The following is a 22,785-nucleotide window of genomic DNA, read 5'->3' as shown; positions in this document are numbered from 1 at the left end:
AGCTGGGTTGGAAGTGGAGCAGCCAGGACTTAAACTGGTGCCCATATGGGATGCTGGTGTTTCAGCCAACAACTAAACCTGATATGCCATACTACCAACCTTCTATTTTTCTATTTTTCTAAGGAGGTTTCCTATGTTTTTATTCAACTGTTTTCTTATCTTACAGAGACAATAATAGCTGTTGTAATGTCTTTGTCTGATATTTCCTATAACTTAGGTCACCTTGAGGTTTTTATCTATCAATTATATTTTTCCTTTGTATAAACAAGGCTTTGAATTGTGTTCTGAACATTATAGATGTTATACTGTATTCACTCTGGGTCCTGTGGAAAATACTAATGTTTTTATCTCAGTTAGGGCCACACTTGAAGTTTGTCTTATACCTTTGGGTGGGTCTTCAAATTTCAGATCAGTTATTTAAGCCTTGACTATACTGGTTTGGGTCTGTCCATCATATATGTGGGTCTGAGTCAAGACTGAGATTGGAATGATGTACTTATCTGCTTTTTGTTAATACAACTAAACCCCTAAGACAGGCTACTTATGAAGGAAGAAGGCTTATTTTGGCTCACACTTTTAAAGGTTTGCAGTCCAAGATTGGAGGGGCCCCATTGGTTTGACTGTATCAAACACTGGTTTGACTGGGGAATGATAATGGCAGAGTGTATATGAGAATTGATCTTATGGTGATCCAGGAAGCAGAGAGAGAATGGTTGGGCCAATGAAGGCTTATATAACCAACCCTCTCAGGAGAACTGCCTTCTAATGGCATGCCCCCAGTGACCTAAGGATCTACTAGTGGGCCAACTTTCTAGACACCATAATTTGATCAAGCCTCCTGTAGTACCATAAAGCAATGGCTTTGGGGTTTAAGCATCTTCATGAGTTCATACTACAGCAAATGGATATTTCAAACTTCCCTTCAGTTCTCAAAGCCTTTGCCAAGCTAATCTGCAACTCCTCAGCACTGACATGATGTAGGGGTTAGTTATTATGCTTACAAGCAGAGGATCCCTTTCTCTGGCTCTTTGCCATCCAGGACTTGCCCTTATACTCAGGCCACCTCAGGCTCCTTTCTCTGGATCCTCTGACCAGAAAGATGGAGTCTCTCTGTCAAAACTCGGCTGCAGGTGCTACTCCCTGTCGGGAACCTGCACTCTGGGAAAAGCTGTGTAAGGAGGAAAATGGAAACTCACCCTTGGGCAGGTTTTTCTCCATATTTTGGCTCCATTACTTAGCTTGACTGCTTTTTCTTACTTTTTGGGATCCTCACGTATTTGTTTTTTATGTTTTGTCCAGAGGTTATAGCTCTTATTAGTGAGGGAGATGCATTATGGAGGGGCTTAAGCCACTATAGTGGAACTAATGCGTTTCACCATTTTGTACTGGTATGTGTCAGTCAGGATAGGAGTCTCTGTCTGATGAGAAATAACATGGGGTATATTTTAAAAGTGGTCATATATGAATATGGTTTCTCAGTTGATGAGTTTTTATTAATATAACTTAGAGAATGATGCTGAGATCTTCTAGGTACCATGAATGAGCTATTGCCTCCTCTAGATAGTCTCCCCTTGGGTGGTGCTTTTGATTAGAAATGATGGTGGCACATCTCATTTAGATGACTTAATCCAAGCATGTCTTCATAAGAATTACGTGTTTTTAATGTTTAGTGAGCTGTTAGATGAAGTCCATGTCTACTAATTATGGTGGTTGGATCTAGTAGGTTCTTTAAATACCCTAAATTAGTATATATAAGCAAAATCCAAATTTGTTTATTTGAACAAAACTCATATATCCTGTGAGTCTTGGTAACAGACTATTTCAGTTTTCATTTTTGAACTAGTGATCTGCTTGGCTCCCAGGATTCAGCTTTCCCACCAACAATGGGGAAGATGCTAATCTTACTCTCCAACTATAAAGATGTTTATTTCAAAGTATTTTTATTTGGTTTCACAGTCACCCTAAGTTGAAGTACTTTTCTTATAGATCTGAATATCCTGGACTGGAATTTTCAAAATCTTGTTGCTATAGCCCTTGGATCTGCTGTATATATTTGGAATGGAGAGAACCACAGTGGGATTGAAAACATAGACTTAAGTTTCACTTGTAACTATATATCTTCTGTGTCCTGGATCAAAGAGGGAACCTGCCTGGCAGTTGGCACCAGTGAAGGAGAAGTGCAAGTACTTGACCATGTTTTTCCTCATTGTGTTCTCTGTATAATTACTAGATAATTAAAACTGACTTTTAAAAAAATATTCATTTATTTGAAAGGCAGAGTGACAAAGTGAGAGAGAGAGAGAGAGAGAGAGAGATAGAAATCTCACATCCACTCATCCACTGGTTCATTTTCTTTCTTTCTTTTTAAAGATTTTGTTTTTATTTATTTGGGAGGTAGAATTATAGTCAGAGAGAAGGAGAGACAGAAAAAAAGGTTTTCTATCTGCTGGTTCACTCCCCATATGGCACAATGGCTGGAGCTGAGCTGATCTGAAGCCAGGAGCCAGGAACCAGGAGCCAGGAGCTTCTTCCTGGTCTCACATGTAGGTGCAGGGGCCCAAGCACTTAGGCCATCTTCTACTGCTTTCCCAGGCCATAGCAGAGAGCTGGACAGGAAGAGGTGCAGCCAGGATGTGAACTGGCACCCATATGGGATACTGGCAAAGCAGGCAGAATCTTAGCCTACTGTGCCACAGTGCTAGCCCCAATTGGTTCAGTTTCTAAATGCCTGTAACAGCTAGAGCTGGGCCAGACTGGAGCCAGGAGCCCCAGCCAGGTCTCCCATTTGGGTGTCAGGAACCCAAGTACTTTGGTCATGATGCACTGCCTCCCAGGCACATTAGCAGGAAGCTATTTCACAAGTGCAAACTAGACAGGCCTTGAACCAGCACTCCTGTATGGGATGTAAGTGTCTTAAACGATGGCTTAATGCTGTGTGCCACAGCATCTTCTTCTAAAATTGACTTTTAACAACAGGTTAATATAGAATAGAAGAACCAGATGAGGCACTTGGAGCTGTGGGGAGTGAGAGGTGATACCATTCTGTGTTTTCTGAATGGCATCTAGTGAGGACCTCAGGATACCCTACAAAGTCCGTAGGAAATGAAATTTACAGATAAGTTTGTATTGGCACAAAATTGTTTGAAATTCATGGGTAGTGTTTCATAATATGTATTTTCTGCAAACTTTTTGAAAACTCCTTGTACTTAGTTTTCCCACACAATCTTTCTTTCTGTCACATTTCACTTGTATTTTCAAATAAATATTTTCTGAAGCTAAACCTGGGCTTGTAGGCGCCCCAGTTGTGGAGAGAGGAAGTTCCTTTTCCTTTTCCAATTCTCCTTTCTCTCCTGAAACAGTGATCAGGAGTAGGATTACATAAAATGAGTACTTTTTGTTTTTCCTAAATAGGCTCCATGAAATGAACATTTATCAAGCTCCCATCAGTCTAATTTCATTATTTATTAGCGTCAGCTACTAATGTGTTGGATCATTTAAGAGGACCAATATGGCTCTCACACATTTCTTAACTTTGCAATGATATTGCTTATGTTACGATTTCTTCTTAGACCAAAGTTACCATTTATTTTTGACGGATTGGAAGAAGCCTGTTAGCACTAATTGGAATGTCTGACTCTTGGAAGTGTCCAGGCACCCATGTTGTGTTAGTACATTTATTGGTAACTGTAGTTTGGAACTTCCACAATTTATAGGGAGCTAGAAGTGTGACAATGATTCTCAGCCACTGGCTGCACATTGAGTTTGCCTGGGGAGCTTTAAAATAAATGCCACATCCCCAGGCTCTACTCTACCCATTAAATCAGAATCACTAACATCCACAGAGTTTTTTTTTTTTTTTTTAATCAAGACCTGATTAGAGGTTGGGATTTTTTTTTAAAGATTTATTTATTTATTTCAAAGGCAGAGTTAGAGAGAGAGAGAGAGAGGAAGTCTTCTATCCACTGATTGACTCTCTAAATGGCTGCAATGGCAGAGCTGGGCCAATCTGAAGCTAGGAGCCAGGAGCTTCTTCCAGGTCTCCCACGTGGCTACAGGGGCCCAAGGACTTGGGCCGTCTACCACGGCTTTCCTAGGCCAAAGCAGAGAGCTGGATTGGAAGGCGAGCAGCCAGGCCTCATGGGATGCTGGCACTGCATGCGGTGGCTTTACCCGTTATGCTATAGCGCCGGTTCCACTTCCACAGTTTTACGAATTCCCCAGGTGATCCTAATTTGGAGTCAGAGTTGAGGTCTGCTAGCTAGAGCTAAAGGTTCTGAGTTTTCACTTAGGGGCAATCATGTATCCGGCCTTTGAGAAGAGAGTGGGCTGTGAAAATGTCAATGCCACAAAACTCTGCTTGTTCTTTTTTTTTTTTTTTTCTCCAGTTGTGGGATGTGGTAACTAAAAAGCGGCTGAGAACCATGCTTGGTCATTTATCAGTAGTCGGGGCTCTGAGCTGGAACCATTGTATCCTCAGCAGGTAAGAAGCTTCTTACTGGAACCAGTTATGTTTGTGTCACCACCTGACTGTGGGTGCTGAGTGAACAGAATGTAGTATTTACAACCAAAACTGAAATGACACAAAACAGGACCTCAGACTTCACATGGTCACGGCCCTGCCCTCTGAGGCCTGAGCTCTGCTCTAGGTGTGAGTGTTGTCCTGACCACACATCCCACAGTGGCTATTGTGCTCTCAGATAAAAGGTGAGACTCCCTTTAGGCAAAACTTTTCTCTCTGTCGAGTAATACCTGCTAAAATATTTGTTGCTGAAATCAAGTACTTATTGCTAAAAGTATCAATTCTATCAAATATGTTAAGATTTGTGGGGCGTGTTTCTGATTCACAGATCCACTGGAAGGAGTTTCATGCATTGCTCTATTCAGTGGCTCTCAAATTTGAGCAGGCAGAAAAACCACCTGGAGGGCTCCTTAAAACACAGGTTGCAGGCCTCCCTCCAGGAATTTCTGATTCATTATTTCTTATGGGGGCTGATAGTTTGCATTTCTAGTGTCCTGAGTGACACTGATGATTCATCTTTTTTTTTTTTTTTTTTTTGACAGGCAGAGTTAGTGAGAGAGAGAGAGACAGATGCATTTGGTGCATCCCCAAATGGCCGCTACGGCCAACTCACTGAGCCAATCCGAAGCCGGGAGCCAGGTGCTTCTCCTCGTCTCCCATGCGGGTGCAGGGGCCCAAGCACCTGGGCCATCCTCCACTGCCTTTCCGGGCCACAGCAGAGAGCTGGACTGGAAGAGGAGCAACCGGGACAGAATCTGGCACCCCAACTGGGACTAGAACCCGGGGTACTGGCGCCACAGGTGGAGGATTAGCCTAGTGAGCCGCAGTGCCGGCCTGATTCATCATTTTGAGAATTACTGATTTAGTTTAAGGACTTCTATTTAACTAGAAAAGGTGCCGTGTTCCTGTGATCCAACACAATTGGCCTGAATATGTATTGTTTTTAAGAACAGCCATTCATCCTTGTACCATACTTCTTAGTGTAGATTTAAGTTAGATACATTCCAAAGTCTTACACAATTTGTTCTAGTAGCTCAGATGTAAATTTGAGATTGTACTACTTTGTAGTTGTAGGCCTAACTAAAAACCATATCGTTGTAGTCGGTTCTGTACTTTTCCATCTCTCACATGCGTGCAGGGGACCAAGTACTTGGGCCATCTTCTATTGCCTTCTCAGGCCTTAGCAGAGAACTGGATCAGATGTGGAGCATGCAGGACTTGAACTGGTGCCCATATGGGATGCTGGTGCTGCAGACCAGGGCTTCAACTTGCCGTGCCACATAAAGTTATTATAATGATAACAGGGGCCATTTCTGGACTACTGTATGGCAGGCACTGTGCTGTACTCTTCCTGTGAGCACTCCCTGTAGTGATGCTATGTGATGGTTTCTTGTCTCCCGTTAGTTCTTCCAGATGAGTAGCCTGAGACACTAGACGGAACTCCCAGGGTTACCAAGGGACAGAGTCAGGATTTGAACCCAGATGATCTGACTCCAGAGCCCCTATTGTTAATCAGATTGCTGTTCATTGTTGTGCTTGAATAGTTTAAAAAATAATACACTGGGCTTGAAAAATTTTTTTCTTTCTTTTTTAAAAAAACATTTATTTTTATTTATTTGAAAGAGTTACAGAGAGAGGTAGAGCCAGAGAAAGGGGAAGGTCTTCCATCCGCTGGTTCACTCCCCAAATGACCACAATGGTCAGAGCTGAGCTGATCCAAAGCCAGGAGCCAGGAGCTTCTTCCTGGTCTCCCATGTGGGTGCAGGGGCCCAAGGACTTGGGCCATCTTCTACTGCTTTCCCAGGCCGCAGCAGAGAGCTGGATAACAAGTGGAGCAGCTGGGACCTGAACTGGCGCCCTTATGGGATGCTGGCACTGTAGGCCAGGGCCTTAACCCACTCCTCAACAGCAATGGCCCCTGAGAAATTTCATAAATAATTATAGCAAGTTGTTTACTTGTTCCGTGGAGAAAATTAGTCTAGAAAGGGTTCTTTATCTTTGAAATAAATGATGTGATTTTTGTCATTGTTTCAATCAAAGCCATTGAAAGTTGATAGAAGCTTTACCCTCTAATTTGGTGTCATACTGCAGTTTGTTGTGAGATTTGGTTAGTATTAAACTCCTCTTACATATCAGTAATGTAAGCAAAACTGAGAGTAGATCTGTAGATTAATAAGAATATACCAGTTAAATAAAGGAAATAGTGGATTTTTCAAAAAGATTTATTTATTTATATTTAAAGATTTATTCGTTTGAAAGGCAGAGGCAGTGGCCAAAAGAGAGAGAGAGAGAGAGAGAAAGAGAGAGAGAGAGAACTTCATCCACTGGTTCACTCCCCAGATGGTTGCAATGGCCAGAGCTGCGCCTAGCCGAAGCCAGGAGCCAGGAGCCAGGAGCCAGGAGCCAGGAGCTTCTTCTGGGTCTCCCACAAGGGTGTAGGGGCCCAAGGACTTGGGCCATCTTCTGCTGTTTCCTCAGGGCATAGCAGAGAGCTGGATTGGAAGTGGAATAGCTGGAACTTGAACCGGTGTCCATATGGGATGCTGACACTGCAGGTGGCAGCTTTACCTGCTACGCCACAGCGCTGGCCCCTATTTACTTTGAAAGTTGAGTTAGACAGAGAGAGAGAGAGAGAGAGGGAGAGAGAGAGAGAGAGAAAGAGAAATTTTCTATTAGCTGGGTCACTCCCTAGATGGCTACAACAGCCAGGGTTGGCCCATGCTGTAGCTGGGAGCCACGAGCTTCTTCTTGATCTCCCATGTAAGTGCAGGAACCTAAACACTTGGGTCATCTTCTCCTGCTTTTTCCTTGCCATTATCAGGGAGTTAGATAAGAAGTGGGGCAATATGGAGACAAACCAATGCCCATATGGTATGCTGGCATTGCAGGAGGTGGCTTTACCCACTGCACCACAATGCCACACTAAAAATAATGGATTTTTAAGTCTATCATTTTACCATAAATATATACTAAAACAATCTAATTGAGATAATATGAAATATCCCGAGTTCCAAAGAAGTAATATTTCATAGGTACAATATAAAAACTACTGTGAAAGTCTGGTTATCTTCTAAATTTAACTTCATGGTTTCCTACACCATATTAAAACCATCAGAAACATCTCTTTTTTTTTTTTTTTTGTTTGTTTGTTTGACAGGCAGAGTGGACAGTGAGAGAGAGACAGACAGAGAGAAAGGTCTTCCTTTGCCGTTGGTTCACCCTCCAATGGCCGCCACGGCCGGCACGCTGCGGCCGGCGCACCGCGCTGATCCAATGGCAGGAGCCAGGTACTTCTCCTGGTCTCCCATGGGGTGCAGGGCCCAAGTACTTGGGCCATCCTCCACTGCACTCCCTGGCCACAGCAGAGAGCTGGCCTGGAAGAGGGGCAACAGGGACAGAATCTGGCGCCCCGACCGGGACTAGAACCCCGTGTGCCGGCACCGCAAGGCGGAGGATTAGCCTAGTGAGTCGCGGTGCTGGCCCAGAAACATCTCTTAAAGGATGTTTTTTCAATTCCAGATTTGAAACTCAGGCTCACAAATCCATTTCACTTGGGAAAAGAATGGTCCAGGCACAGTACTTCATCCATATTAAGCCAATGAATTGCCATCTGTGTTCTGAATCTCTCCTAGAGGGCCTTGCAGTAGTTCTACTTTGAACAGTGCTTTTATCCATGTTTTCAAATGTTTCTGTAGAGAAAGGGCTTGATCTCTCTGACACATAAACCTGCCTCATCTCTGCCCCCTGCACAGTGGGTCAAGACTGGGCCGTGTTTATCATCATGATGTCCGGGTAGCCCAGCATCGTGTTGGGACACTTGGCCACAAGCAGGCTGTGTGTGCTCTGAAGTGGTCACCGGATGGCAGACTGCTCTCCAGTGGCTGCAGTGATGGGCTGCTGACAATATGGCCCCACGATCCTGGTGCCAGTGCACAGGCCCAGCCACTGAAAGTTATACCTCAGTCCACAGCTGTCAAGGTAAGGAATCCATGTGCTCTCTGAAGTTTCCATTTACTCAGAGACCACCAGGTACCCTTCACGTATGAAAAGAAAACCTTAAGCCAATATTTTGATATTTTTTCAAGCTCTCCCGAAAGACAACCCTACTTTTATTTCCCCACATGTCAGATGTTTTGGTTGTAGGTAACTAAAACCAAAATCAAGCTTGAGCTTAAGCAAAGAAAAAAAAATTTTCTCATATTATGTGGAGTCTTAGGAATATATACTTCTTTCAAATATTTGTTGGATCTAGGGCCTGGAGTATGCCGTCTGAGCCCTGCCTTTTCAGGCCTGGGTTCTGCTGGTCTTTGGTTAGTTTCATTTTTCCTGCAGACAGAGTTGTGGGCACTGTGGCTCTCAGCAGCCTCAGCTTCAGATTCTTCTAGATGTGTGCTGGATAAGGAGCCACCTTTCCTTGTGACTTTGGTGGAAAAGCACCAGAGAGGATGCTGCTCTGTCTTTGGTTGTATTCTTCTCTCTCAATTAATTGCATCCAGAGAGCTGGGCACACTGATGGGCCTGGGTCATGAGCTCACACCCAAGAAAAGAGATCCCTCTCTGGAAGAAGGAGGAGGTGCCTTAGAACTAACCTGATGCTCCCGCATGCTCTGCTTAAGATTTCTTTTTTCTATATTTGCAATTCCTTTTTTTAAAAAAATTATTTATTTATTTGAAAGAGTTAGAGAGAGACACACACACAGAGAAATCTTCCATCTGCTGATTCACTCCCCAAATGGCTGCAATGGCTGGAGCTGGGCCAATCTGAAGCCAGGAGCCAGAAGCTTTTTCTGGGTCTCCTTTGTGGGTACAGGGGCCCAAGGACTTGTGCCATCTTACATTGCTTTCCCAGGTGTATTAACAGAGAGCTAGATCAGAAGTGGAGCAGCCAGGACACAAACTGACACCCATATGGGATGCTGCTTAGTTCCAGTAAAAAAAAAAATCCAAATTTTTCATTTTGGAGACCTTAGTGTCACAAATGCATGTCTTTTTTTTTTTTTTTTTTTTTTTTTTTTTTTTTATCTTTTATTTAATGAATATAAATTTCCAAAGTACGACTCATGGGTTACAATGGCTTCCCCCCCCATACCGTCCCTCCCACCAACAACCCTCCCCTTTCCCACTCCCTCTCCCCTTCCATTCACATCAAGATTCATTTTCGATTATCTTAATATACAGAAGATCAGCTTAGTATACATTAAGTAAGGATTTCAACAGTTTGCTCCCACACAGAAACATAAAGTGAAAAATAATAGATGATTTTTTTAAAATGATGATGAAATCAGATCAGACCTATTGTCATGTTTAATCCCAGTGAGAGTCAAGTTGGGAATTGAAAATTTCTTTCTTTTTTTTTTTTTTTTTTTTTTTACAGAAGATCAGTTTAGTGTACATTAAGTAAAGATTTCAGTCATTTGCACCCCCATAGAAACACAAAGTGAAATATACTGTTTGAGTACTCGTTATAGCATTAAGCCTCAGTGTACAGCACGTTAAGGACTGAGATCCTACATGAGGAGTAAGTGCACAGTGACTCCTGTTGTTGACTTTACCAATTGACACTCCTGTTTATGGCATCAGTAATCTCCCTATGCACCAGTTATGAGTTTCCAAGGCTATGGAAGCCCCTTGAGTTCTCCGACTCTTATCTTGTTTAGACACGGTCATAGTCAAAGTGGAGGTTCTCTCCTCCCTTCAGAGAAAGGCACCTCCCTCTTTGAAGACCTGTTCTTTCCACTGGGATCTCACTCACAGAGATCTTTTTGCCAGAGTGTCTTGGCTTTCCAACAAATGCATGTCTTGACCTCAACATAGTTCCAGAATATTTACCACTCATAGAGCCAAGAAATGGCTTACCTTATCAACCATAAGAAAGTTTATTAGAATGAAAACTTTAAAGTTATCATAAAGTTTCAAATACAGGTTAGAATATATAGTGACTGCTACTACTACCTAATGCTGGCCCAACAGCTCTGGTTTGTGGTTTTTAATGTTTACAGAACATTGAGAATGATTTTAGATGCACATTCACTTATTAATGACTTAAAAGTAGAAAAAATTGACATAAATAAAATATAAAAAACAAAACAAAATAGATGAAAAAAGCCTAAGTGAAGCAAAACAAGTTAATTTTTAAGATGCCTCGCTGTAAAAAATACAGTGGATTGAACTATTTTTTTCTTTTATTTATTTGAAAGTCAGAGTTACACAGAGAGAGGAGAGGCAGAGAGAGAGGTCTTCCATCCGATGGTTCACTCCCCAGTTGGCCGCAATGGCCGGAGCTGCGCTGATAGGAGCCAGGAGCTTCTTCCGGGTTTCCCACGTGAGTGCAGGGGCCCAAGCACTTGGGACATCTTGTACTGCTTTCCCAGGCCATAGCAGAGAGCTGGATTGGAAGTGGAGCAGCCAGGACTAGAACCGGCACCCATATGGGATGCCGGTGCTTCAGGCCAGGGTGTTAACCTGCTGCACCACAGTGCCAGCCCCGGGATTGAAGTATTAACTGAAAGTCCTCTTCACTATTCTCCAAAAACCAGAGCATGCCGAGTCTTCTGGCAGCTAAAGCCCAGGGGTTCACAGAACAGTCACTAGTGTGTGTCTCCTTATATTCACCACCAACTAATGAATTGGTATAGCAGAAGTGGACTTCAGCAATTGACATATGTATGATTCTTCTCATGCAGTAGCTTCTAGTTTTTGCAAAAATGGCTTGTCCATAGTAAAAGCTAATTGAAAGTAGAGTATTTGATAAAATGATTATATATGTATACATACATACATACATACACACACACACACATCTATCATAAAACTGGGACCCATGGAAGATCTTCTGAGCCTTCTGAAATTGAAGGCAAAACTTTGTTTCATAAAATGCCAACATCTTACATGAGGGTACCTAGGTTTGATACCCAGTTACAGCTCCTGTAACTTCCTTCTAAAGCAGACCCTGGGAATAGTGGTGATTGCTCAAGTAGTTGGACACTTGCCTCCCATGTGGGTGACCCGATTGAGTTTCTTGTTCCTGGATTAGGCCTGGTTCAACTCTGGTTGTTGCTGGCATCTGGGGAGTGGACCAGTAGGTGGTGGCATGCACACACACACAAGTACATATGTCTGCCTCTCAAATAAATGTATAAAAATAAATATGTAAATAATAAACTTTCTGCAATTGCTAGCATAACTTGAAGTAGAGTCCTATTAGATGCCTTCTCTTCTGCAAGTGACTTCTAGTTTCTGACAACTAATGTCTGGAGGGTGCAGTGTTCTGTCTTTGGAGAGTAGTCCCAGGAAAGCAGACCCCTGGGACTTCTGCTTACCTGAGTGCATTATAGTCACAAGCTGGCCTTTTCCAAGGCTGACAAGCCTATGCTATTCTTGGGAACTTTAAAGGCCATGGATTGGTGTCCCTGGCAGTCTTCTGTCCTTGCTGTTGGAGGAGGAATGAAGGATGGATGCCTACACGTTTTGGATATAAACACTGGGAAGAGCATCCAGACCCCAAGCACAAACTCACAGGTAAACATCTCTGCTGGAGTTCACCTTCATTCTTATCTTCTACAAATCTTGTGAAAATAATTTCTGGTAGAACATAGGACCCAAGCATGCCTCTTCTTGCTTACCAAGTCCATAAGGAATTTCAGTTCCCAAGTTTCTTTTTTATAAAACCTCTTAATCTGTGAGTCCAAAGGTAATTTAATATAATTTCTTTTCTCTCTCTTCCTCTTGTTCCCATTTTCTTCTTCTCCTTCTCATCTTGTTTCTCCTTCTCCTCCTCCTTCTTCTAGTATTTGCTCCTTTCTCATCACTGCTTTGACTGTGCAACCTGACAGTAGCCTGGGTATTCCTGGCCAGTGGTCATAGTTCACTTAAATTTGTTGGTTTGTTTTTCCTAAGCTTATGCGTATACTTGGCCACTTGTTGCCCTGGGATGAACTCTCCTAGAACTACCATAATTGTCATAACACCCTCATCCTAGCTGTGCCTGGTGAAGGGGTATTAGAGAACACTGTTGCAGTGAGCGCAAGTGTATTCATAATGAACAGAAATTGCCATAATCCTATATTTTTGGCCTTTATAACAGATTTGCTCCCTAGTCTGGCTACCTATGACAAAAGAGATTGCAACTGGCCAAGGTACTCCTAGCAATGATGTGACTGTGTGGACCTGTCCTAGTCTGTCCAGGTCAGGTGCGTTTTTTGGTAAGTCAAGGGGTGAGTAATGCCATGTATGTATAGCAGAGTGAGCTGTCTTTGGCAGGAACAGTTATGTATGAAAGATTTTTCTTCTTCTGGTTCTTGGATGAATCTTAATTGTCAGAGGAAAAAGTCTTCTACCCACCCCATCTCAGAGAGTACAGATGGTGCTTCTGGATTTGACTAAGATTGTTCATCACTGAGAAGTCTCCTCCTTGCATGTGTGTGTGGATGGTGCATTGATAATCTTCAGCAGTGTTTGATCTTTGGAATTAATTAGCATCATAACTCATCTCATTTTGAAGAAAACCCAGCAGTGCAGAACACAAGGAGACCCCAAAAGGGTCAGGCATTGCTGTATGTGTGGAGGCCACAATGACCAAGAGGCTTCCTCTGTGAGCATTTGGACTTTTAAGGCAGACTATTGGTCTTTCTCTGTTTAGTTCTATAAATGTCAACTGTGTCCTGCATACTTCTTGAGAGCAAGTCCTCTTAGGTGCAGTCTGGAGTGTTCAAGGGGCCTCAAGGGTGAGCAGGCATCTCCTACCCAGCCCTGGGAAATGGGAAGACAAAAGCAGTGCTTGAAGAGGGAGCAGGGCACGAGCATCTGGTCTCTCCCAGAACTCTGGCTGTTCTCTTCTTTTTCCTCTCTCCACTCAACCTTGCCTCCTGGTCAATCCCTCAAATTTACTTGTTCATTCTTTATTAAGCACTTTATTAAGGCACTTTTTTGGGGTGCTGGAGGTACACAGGTGAACGAGAGAACCACAACCCTTGCCCTCATGGAGCCTGAACGTTGGTAGGAGGAAATATACAGAAAACAAGTACATTGAGTGTTAGGTAGCACTTACACCACAGTTCTCTGGAGATTCTGCAAATGTTACTTGGCAACAGCAAAACAGCCTTATCAGATACACATTTTCCCTCGCATGGTCAGCCTGGCTGGGCCTTGCTCTTGTCAGCCTCGGGATGACCTTGATGTCCATCAGCAGTTACACTGTGTGGTCTGGTAAGTACGGATACAGGCAACACTTGGCCAAGCCACTCTGGTAGACACACCCAAATGTAAGGGGAGCATGAGTTGGTCTTTTCTATATTTTTAATCATAAGACATGCAGCTCCTTGCACCTTTTCAGGTAGAAAAATATTTTAGGGCTGGCGCCACGGCTCAATAGGATAATCCTCCGCCTGCGGCGCCAGCACCCCGGGTTCTAGTCCCAGTTCGGATGCCGGATTCTAGCTCTCTGCTGTGGCCTGGGAGTGCAGTGGAGGATGGCCCAAGCCCTGGGCCCTGTACCCACATGGGAGACCAGGAGAAGCACCTGGCTCCTGGCTTCGGATCAGTGCGGTGCGCCGGCCACAGCGGCCATTGGGGGGTGAACCAACAGAAAAAAGGAAGACCTTTCTCTCTGTTTCTCTCTCTCTCTCACTGTCCACTCTGCCTGTCAAAAAAAAAAAAAATAAATAAAGAAAAGAAAAATGTTTGAAACCAAAGCTTCAAACCTGGTTCTTTACACAGCCACAATTTCAGCCTATTGGTAGGGCTTCAGTTAGGTGAGGGCATGTGATAGACATGTGAATCAAATTGCTGATGTTGTAGCATTCAGTGTTTCCTGAGCACATTTGGGAGCTCTGTGGCCAGGGAGCATCCTGAGGTTCTTGTCCCGTGAACACACTGTAGGGAGCGTTGCCATGTGCTTGGGTCTGCTTAGATAGCTAATTTCCATTGTGAGTCAGGGACACTGCTCTTGAAGTACACCTTGGTGACTGAGATCTAGATCAGGGTCTTCTAAGCTGGGGATTGTGACTCACTGGATTATCAGTGCAATAGGTCAAGATCAGCTTTAAAAAAAGAAATAGAATAGTAGAGAATGAAAAAAATAGATGGTATTTTGTGAAATTTTTATGAGTTATGTAGTACATATATGTGCCTATGTGTGGGGTCACTACATAAAATATAGCTTTGACTGTGGGTTGTGATCACAAGTTTGGAAAAAGCTGTTCTAGGTGATGATCACACTTTTATCAAGTCTCATTCTGTTAACCTCAGTCATGATACTTCAGGGGAAAATGTTAAAGAGGTCTAACCTGCCTGACCACAAAAAACAAAGAACCTGTTATTGTTCCCAGCTACCAAGTTGTAATTTCTAAGCTTTGAAACAGGAGTAGGCAACTTTCTAGCTCACAGGTGTCACATAGCCTTGGACTTGGTTTCCTCTGTCTATCACACCCCTGTATATAGTCTTCTTTCTGAATGTACCTGCATAACGAAAAAAAATACCTTCAAGGCTTTCAGTGACAATGTTCTTGGGACTTGGGATTGTAAACCCTCAAACAAGACCTTTGGGGCAAAGGTGGCACTTCCCACTACCTAGTAAGTTAAGGTTGTCACTCATGCGAGAGAGGAACTTCATGAATGCTTTCTATTCCATCCCAATGTCATTTCCCAACAAGTTCTAGAAGCCACTGTCCAATTTTCAGGTCGTGGTTTTCAATGCTTGCTTTGGGAAAGATTTGTGATCTTTTATTTTTCTGTTTTCTTTTCTCCTCTTTTCCCCCTTTCCTTTCAACTTCACATAGCATAATAAATAATGAAAACATCTTATCAATGATTGTGTTTATGGGATAGACTTTTCTTTCCTAGGTTTAATTTAAAAGCATCCCTTTATGTTCTACATTTATCCCTGTGAAACAACTATAGCAAGTTGCTTTTCAATTATATGGCTTTGCATTTAAAGCAAAATATGTGACCTTCAATGGAAAAACCGATGCTTCTTTTGCACTGAGTTTATGTGAACTAATGATTAAGGCATTGAACTTGATCCTACCTCTGGCTTTGCCGTTAATTAGCTGTGTGGCCTTGAGTGAGACATTTGATAGTCCTAAATCTTTTTCTTTACATATGGAATGAGGGGACTGTACTGTACCTATGATTCTAATCTTTTGGCACCCATCTCATGTCCCCTTAGGGGCACCTGTTATTGTTTGTTTGTACAAAAGAATATTGAGAATGATTAGTATGGATGGAAAAAGCCTCCAAGTGTGTAAGATATGTTTCCTTCAGGAATGGAATAATGTATACTCTCTCTTTTTTCTTTTATTCATTTTGTTAGAAAGACAGTCCTTTCCCTGGCTCCCCTACAGAAAGATCTCCCATCTACTGATTCACTCACCAAGGCTGGGCCAGGCTGGAGCCAGGAGCCTGGTGTTCTGGTTCTGCCATGGAGGTGACAGGCACCCATGTTTGATACATTCCATGCTGCTTCCCCTGGTGCGTCTTAGCAGGAAGCTGTGTCAGAAGCAGAAGACCTAGAACTCAGACCAGACACTCCAACATGGGATGCAGGTGCCCCAAGTGGCTGTGCCAGATCCCTGCCCATAGAGCATGAACTGCTTTCTGAAATTCCTGCTCTCAGGTTGACTACTAAGCAGTATTGGTCCTATGAGGAGGTAAATACTTGCCTAGTCTGATTTTAGCTGTGCCCTCAAGTATCTGCCCAGATCAAAATCTTGTCTGCTCTCATCCCTTCCCCCATCCTCCCAGCTGCAACCTCCATTTATAGAGCCAGCTTTATTTGAACCTGAATTTTTGATCATTGAAGTCACTATTGGGTTAGCCCAGGTTTGCAAACCATTTTCTAAGGGATGCTCAAGTCAAAAGGACTTGGGTCAAATAAGTTTGAGAAATGTTGCCTCTTATAGCCTCATCTCCAAAACATATCTTAAAAACTAGTTTATTTAATGTATTTGGAGAGAGATATCTTTCATCTGCTGTTTTATTCCCCAAATGACTGCAGTGGCTGGAGCTGGTCCAGGCCAAATACAGGAGGCTGAAACTCCATCTGGGTCTCCTACACAGTGGCAGGAGTCCAAATACCTGGGCCATCCCCCCACTGCTTTCCCAGGCACATCAGCAGGGAGGTAGATTGGAAGCAGAGCAGTGGGATTCAAACTGGCTCCCCAGAGTGAGATGCCGGTGTCACAGGCAGCAGTTTAGCCACCTGTGCTGTCTGCTGGTCCCTAGGTTAAGGTTCTTGAGATGAGGTCATCCTGGATTCTCCAGGTGGCCTCCAAATTCAGTGCCAAATGTCCTGCTAAGAGACAGGCAGAGGAGGACAGAGGTACAGAAGAGGGGATGATGTGACCACGGGGGTGATGTGGCCACAACTGCAGGATTGCCAGTGGCTCCAAGAACTAGAAGAGGCACATTGTGTCCCCTAGAGCCACCACAGCCCCACAGACCTGGAGATCCCAGCTTTCCTATCTCCAGAGCTGTAAGAGAATCAATTCCTGTCGCTTTAGTAAGCCATGCAGTTTGTGGTCATTTGTTAGGGAGGCCACAGGACACTGGTACAGAAGCGAAGAGCAGCAGAAGGGAACTGAGCAAAGCCTCAGCTGCTCAAGAGGTCAGGAGTGTCGCCTGTGTTGGCCCTGACTGGTGTTTACCTAGCATGGCTCAGTAAAAGCTGCCTCTGAACTTGGTGTGCCAGGGAGTGTGGCCCCTCTTCGTCATGCCTGAGTTCCTCGGCAATGGCCTTTGTGATGTGGATGTGAAGTCTCTCCTTCCTCCGCCAGGCCACAGAGGCAGAGTGCTGCACCTGGCTTTGAGTCCAGACCAGACCCGGGTGTTCTCTGCTGCAGCTGATGGGACAGCCTGTGTATGGAGCTGCTGCTGGCCACCCCGTCCCTCTGAACTTCAGTCTCCTCCATCCTAAGTGAGGATAACCAGATTGGCCTTGTCTCCTCCAAGGGGTTGGTAGGGGAAATGAGACAGGCTGAAGCCCTCTTCCGATGGGCATGGCTGTGCATATTCCTTTATTTGCTGTTTCCTCCCATTGCATTTCCCAGAGGTTGTCTTGGACTTCTTTTATTCTTTCTCAGCTTTACTCATCTTTCTTCCTCCTCATTCTCCTCTTTTACGTCCTCCTCCTCCCCATGTCTTCCTTTTTAGATGTCTATTTTCACTAGTTTAGTCAATACAATGTCTATAGTACAGATTTCTTTTTTTTTCAATGATTTATTGGGAAGGCCAAGTGACAGGGAAGGAAAGAGGGAAGGAGAGAAGGAGGGAGAATGAGTGAGGGAGAAAGCAGAGGAGTGGGGGGTGGGGAAGAGAGAGCGAGAGCGCGAGAGAGAGACAGAGATTGATTTTCTACTGATTCACTGCCTAAATGCCTGCAATAGCCAGCAGGACCAGGTTGAAAGCCAAGGGCTAAGAACCAGGAACTCCATCTGGGTTTCCAACATGGGTGGCAGGGGTCCAAGTACCTGGATTGTCGTTTACTACCTTCCAGGTGCATTAGCCAGAAGCTGGATTGGAAGTGGAGTAACCAGGACTTGAACCAGTGCTCCCATGTGGGGTGCAGGTGTCTCAGGTGGTGGCGGAATCCACTGCACCATGTACACTTGCTAAATAGCAGATTTCTAGCTCTTCTTTCCAGTTGACTTTTCTACCAAGCTCTCACCTCATATTGCTGGCTGCTCTGGATATTTCCTTTTCAAGATCCTGTCCCATCTTTAGCTCAAGCTCAGTACATTGAACACACAACCCAATTCACTTGAAGAACACTTAGTAAAATCTTACAGTGTGCTAGGCAGAATATATATAATACATATTATTTCCTGTTAAAACTAGCTCTCCTATAGGACTCCTTTTTCTCTGTCTTGGTTCATTTTGTGTTGTTATGACAGAATACCCAAGACTGGGTAATTTTTAAGCAATAGAAATTTATTTGGCTTACAGTTGTGGAGGTTGGCGTGTCTAAGCATGGCATGGGCATGATGCAGCATCACCGCATGGAAGGTGGAAGGGCAGGAGAACTCGTGTAGCGAGACAGAGGGGGCCGCTTTTATAACAAGCCCTCTACTGAGGCCCCTGAGAAAGAGTTAATCACCTCTCGTTAGGCTCTCCTCCCGACACGGTGGCCCTGGGGTTTGAGTTTCTAACACAGGAACCTCAGAGACACATTCAAACCACAGCCCCCTCTTCACAGCCTCATCCGTAGCCTGGTCAGCTGGTCATGCAGGGCCGCCTCCTGATCACTCTGCTCCACCTTGGCTTGCTTTACCCATCGTTCTCTTCTCTTTTGTTTCACCTGGTCATGTCCTGAACCTTCCATGACTCTCTGTTACCTAAACCCCTTGACCTCAGCCTCTGCAGTGCTGAGCCCAGAACTTGACGTTAGAGGACCTACTTCTTTGCTCTGTCGTGTACTGATTGTGTGACCTTGGCTGGGTTGCAACATCTGTAAGAATAGAAATTTGGATTTGATCACTGCTAAATGTCCTCAAAGTTTTATTTTTTTAGTTAAATTTTTTGTTGTTGTTGATAAAGAGACAGAGAGACACGGAGAGCTATATCCAACCTGTTGGTTCACTTCCCAAATGCCCACAACAGCCAGGGATGGGCCAGGTTGAAGCCAGGAGCCTGGAACTTGAGTCTCCCAGGTGAGTGGGTGGCAGGGACTCAACACCTGGGCCATCGCCTACTGCCTCCCAGAGTGCAGAGGAGCAGGAAGCTGGAACTGGGGGCAGAGGCGAGACTCCAATCCAGGACTTCGCCTGTGCCAAACCCCTGTGCCCCTTCTAGGCTGACCAGTCTACTGTTCTTTTTCATGTTAATTCCCACTCATCTCCTAATTAACCCTTGGCTAAATCTTGTTCTTTTCTGCTGTGGTACCTTTGGTGGGGATTTGCTTCTGATCTTGAATCCTTGTTTCTCTCCTCCTTTTCTTTATACATCTGCACAAGTCCTAGCCTCTCCAGAAGGTGTTTTGAAATATTACCTGAGTTTGAATTCTTGGCATTAGTTGGTATCACATTTACATTAATTTTTGTGTTGTCGTTATCTTAAATCTTTTATTACTGTGTGGGTGTGGGCTTTTAGCTTAGGCCACATCCTACATTGGAGAACTTAGACTTGACTCATGGCTCTGGCTCCTGATTCCAGTTTCTGGCTAACACAGACCCTGGGAGGCAGTGGTGATGGCTCAAGTAACTGTGCTTTTACCACTCACATGGAAGACCTAGATTGAGTTTCCATTTTCTGGCTCTGGCCTGCCCTGATTGTTGTGGGCATTTGGGGAATGAACCAGTGGATGAAAACTATCTGTCAATCTGTCTCTCAAATAAATATATTAAAAAATATATCGGGGCTGGTATTGTGACAAAGTGGGTTAAGTTTCTGTCTCTGACACTGACATCCATAGTGCATCACTGATTCAAATTCTGGTGGCTCTGCTTCTCTAGCTCCCTGCTGATGCACTTGGGAAAGCAGTGAAGACGGCCCAAGTACTTGGACCCCTGCCATCCATGTGGAAGACCTTGATGGAGACAGAGGCTCCTGGGTTTGGCCTGGTTCAGAGTTTGCCATTGCAGCTATTTGGAGAGTGAAACAGCAGGTGGAAAATCTTGCTTTCTCTGTCTTTCCCACCTCCCACCTTCCCCACCACCCTGCCTTTCAAATAAATAAAATAAATCTGAAAAGAAGTATTATAATGTTAGTCCTTGGTTATTTTAGTTTTAATATGTTTGTTTCCTGGACAATTAAATTCAGGTGATGAAGGAGCATACATTATACTTTTTGTGTCCCTTAGAATGTTATGCACCTGCCAGAAAACAAATACGGATATATTTGTTTGCTTTGCCATAAACCTTTTCATCTTTACCAATGCAGGCCCTCTCCCCTTCCCTTATCCCTTACCCCCAATCCACAAAACACAGACCCACAGACCTTGATAATTGGACTCATAGTATGTACAAGTGGAGTTAGGATTCTCTCACCAAATGAGCGTTAAGTTGGTGATAAATCCCTACCCCAACACACACTTCTTTTAACTCAGAAAATGCTGGTAATTCTTGCCTTAGAAAATTTTAGGCCACCAAAAGCTGCAAATGTCATACTGTTCTTCAATGCTCTCATTCTTTAAGCCAGTAGTTTTACCGTCACCTTCTTAACTAGCCAACTATGAAGTACTAAGAAAATGTTTAGAAAGGAATGAACAAAACGATGAGAATATCTTAGTGTGCCCCACTTTTATGCTCTGAGTGCTTCTGTCTGAACAGTCTCATGACCCTGTGTCATGACCAAGGACCTCTTCTCCCAGCTCATACAGGTGTGTGAACAAGGGGCTCTCATTTAAGAAAAATATTAATATGCTTTTGGCTGCTCTTAGGTTTGGTGGGAAGTTTGGGATATGCTTTTAGTAAAGAAAAAAAGTGAACTTCTGGATAATATACAAAAGAAAAGCCTTCATTACAATGGACCCCTTAGTTCTGTAATTGAAAACTTTTGTTAGTAGTAATTCACATGTGGTGAATGATACTAATATTACAGCTTGATGAGCTTTTACTTTGGGAATAGGTAATTGTGCAGTCACCACCCAGAATGACTGGCTAGCATTCTAAAGGGAACCTTTGTGCCCTTTCCCATTCAGTTTGTGCCACAAGTGACTGAGATTTGTTTTTATTTTTCTTTGCTATATAGTATTATACAAAAGTATAACCATTGTCTATCCATTTTATTGTGGATTTGAGTTATTTCCGGTTTAGTCTTTGAAGAATAAAGGTGCTATGCATATTCCCGAGCACATCTTTGGTGGACAAAAGCACTCAATTTTCTTTGGCACAGATTCTGGAGTGCAGTTGTGAGATCATAGATTATGTATCCATTGAGTCTTAGTAGAAGATACCGATTTTCAGTTTAAGTTGTGCCAATTTATACTTCTACCAGTCATGGGTGAGGTTTACACACAACTGCACTGGAGGTTGTAGTAGGCATATAGAATATCATCTGAGTGTCCCTCTTATTGCCTCTCTTTTAGATGTTAGCACCAGACCTCATGTTCTAGCAGAGGGCTTCTCATTCCTGACTGCATGTTAGAATCATTGAGAAGCTCCTATAAAGACTATTACATTCTGGGTCCTGCCAAATCCTAATTGAATCAGAATCTCTAGAGGGAAGGCCTAGGCATTGGTACTCTAAAAAAGCCTCAGGAATCTAAAGGTTAAAAACCACAGTACTAGTATATTGATCTAAACTCTGCTCCTTCCTTCATCATGAGAGATTGTCTCTTAGTGTTGCTGGAGGTTCTTTTTTGAATATATGTTACGTATCTATGTTTCTGTGTGTGTGTGTGTGTGTGTGTGTGTGAATGTATACAAGAGGTCTTCAAAAATTTTAAGGAAAATGTATATTTTGAAAAAAATTATTTTGCAACACAATAAGGTTATCTTTTAATTCCATTTCCATGACCTTGTTGAATTACCCTCATATACATGTATACACATATATCATATATATAATGTTTGTATCCTAAAGAGACTGATAGAAAGGGAAGGAGTCTGTTCATGTGATCACATGATCGTATGACTGCGGGGCTGAGGACTCTTTGCTACATCCATGTGCTGAAAAAACTTATTGGAGTTCCTTCCCAAAGAAATCTTTTGGGCCACATTTCAACACTCACTTAGTACCATGGGGATGGATGTCACTATAACCACTAGGTAGACTAGACATTCCCAGACTCAAGGACAAGAAAATCCAAGAAATCACATAGATAATCCAACGCTTAAAGGCAAGCTACAGTGCTGAGAAACAAGGCTGCCATTTGGTTGTATAATTTTCTTGGCTGTCAGAGTGCTTTGTCTATATCCCCCAAAATTCTAATTTCTATTCCTTACCTCCCTTTGGAAAATTTGTAAGGAATTATAAATTTCTATTTCTCCTGTAGACTCGAGTTCTTTCATAAATGTGACTAGCAGGTGTTGATGTGGAACAATGACCTCTGAAGGATGGATTTATTTTCTTTTTACCCAAATGCTTCAGACCAGCTATTTCTATTTCCTGTGAAATTGCTGAGCCCTTCACTGAACTTGTCATTAGATAGAGTTGATCTTATGCCATTCCTGTTGGGTACCACCGAGATAGTCACCTGAGCAGTTCAGGAAAAACTCCCATGGCATTCGACATATGAATTTGCCCCTTGCGGTAGTCACAAGATTGCCCTATGACTGTGCTTCACTGTGGCTGTTGGAGATGTTGCCAGTATTGTTAGAGGAGAGAAACAGAGA

General features: G+C 43.4%; 1 protein-coding gene across 6 annotated transcripts in view; it reads left to right on the top strand.

Annotated features, from left to right (window-relative positions):
- CDC20B (cell division cycle 20B) overlaps positions 1 to 20,216 on the top strand; it is a 62,998-nt gene extending 42,782 nt beyond the window's left edge. For 4 of the 6 annotated variants that reach the window (XM_051853466.2, XM_008262208.4, XM_070056711.1 and 1 more), the window contains 7 exons: positions 1,987 to 2,183; positions 4,386 to 4,480; positions 8,272 to 8,497; positions 11,912 to 12,037; positions 12,603 to 12,720; positions 17,290 to 17,429; positions 19,963 to 20,216. In XM_051853466.2, coding sequence (XP_051709426.2) covers positions 1,987 to 2,183; positions 4,386 to 4,480; positions 8,272 to 8,497; positions 11,912 to 12,037; positions 12,603 to 12,720; positions 17,290 to 17,429 — 902 coding nt within the window. In that variant the 3' untranslated portion in view covers positions 19,963 to 20,216. The remainder of the gene's footprint in view (positions 1 to 1,986; positions 2,184 to 4,385; positions 4,481 to 8,271; positions 8,498 to 11,911; positions 12,038 to 12,602; positions 12,721 to 17,289; positions 17,430 to 19,962) is intronic. The other 2 variants (XM_070056709.1, XM_070056710.1) reach the window with 2 other exon arrangements.
- The last annotated feature ends 2,569 nt before the right edge of the window (positions 20,217 to 22,785 follow it).

This window comes from Oryctolagus cuniculus, chromosome 14 (genome assembly GCF_964237555.1).
Source record: "Oryctolagus cuniculus chromosome 14, mOryCun1.1, whole genome shotgun sequence".
In the NCBI taxonomy this organism is placed as follows: Eukaryota; Metazoa; Chordata; class Mammalia; order Lagomorpha; family Leporidae; genus Oryctolagus; species Oryctolagus cuniculus.
Note: the sequence above shows the minus strand (reverse complement) of the source record. Positions and strands in the feature narration are given on the sequence as shown.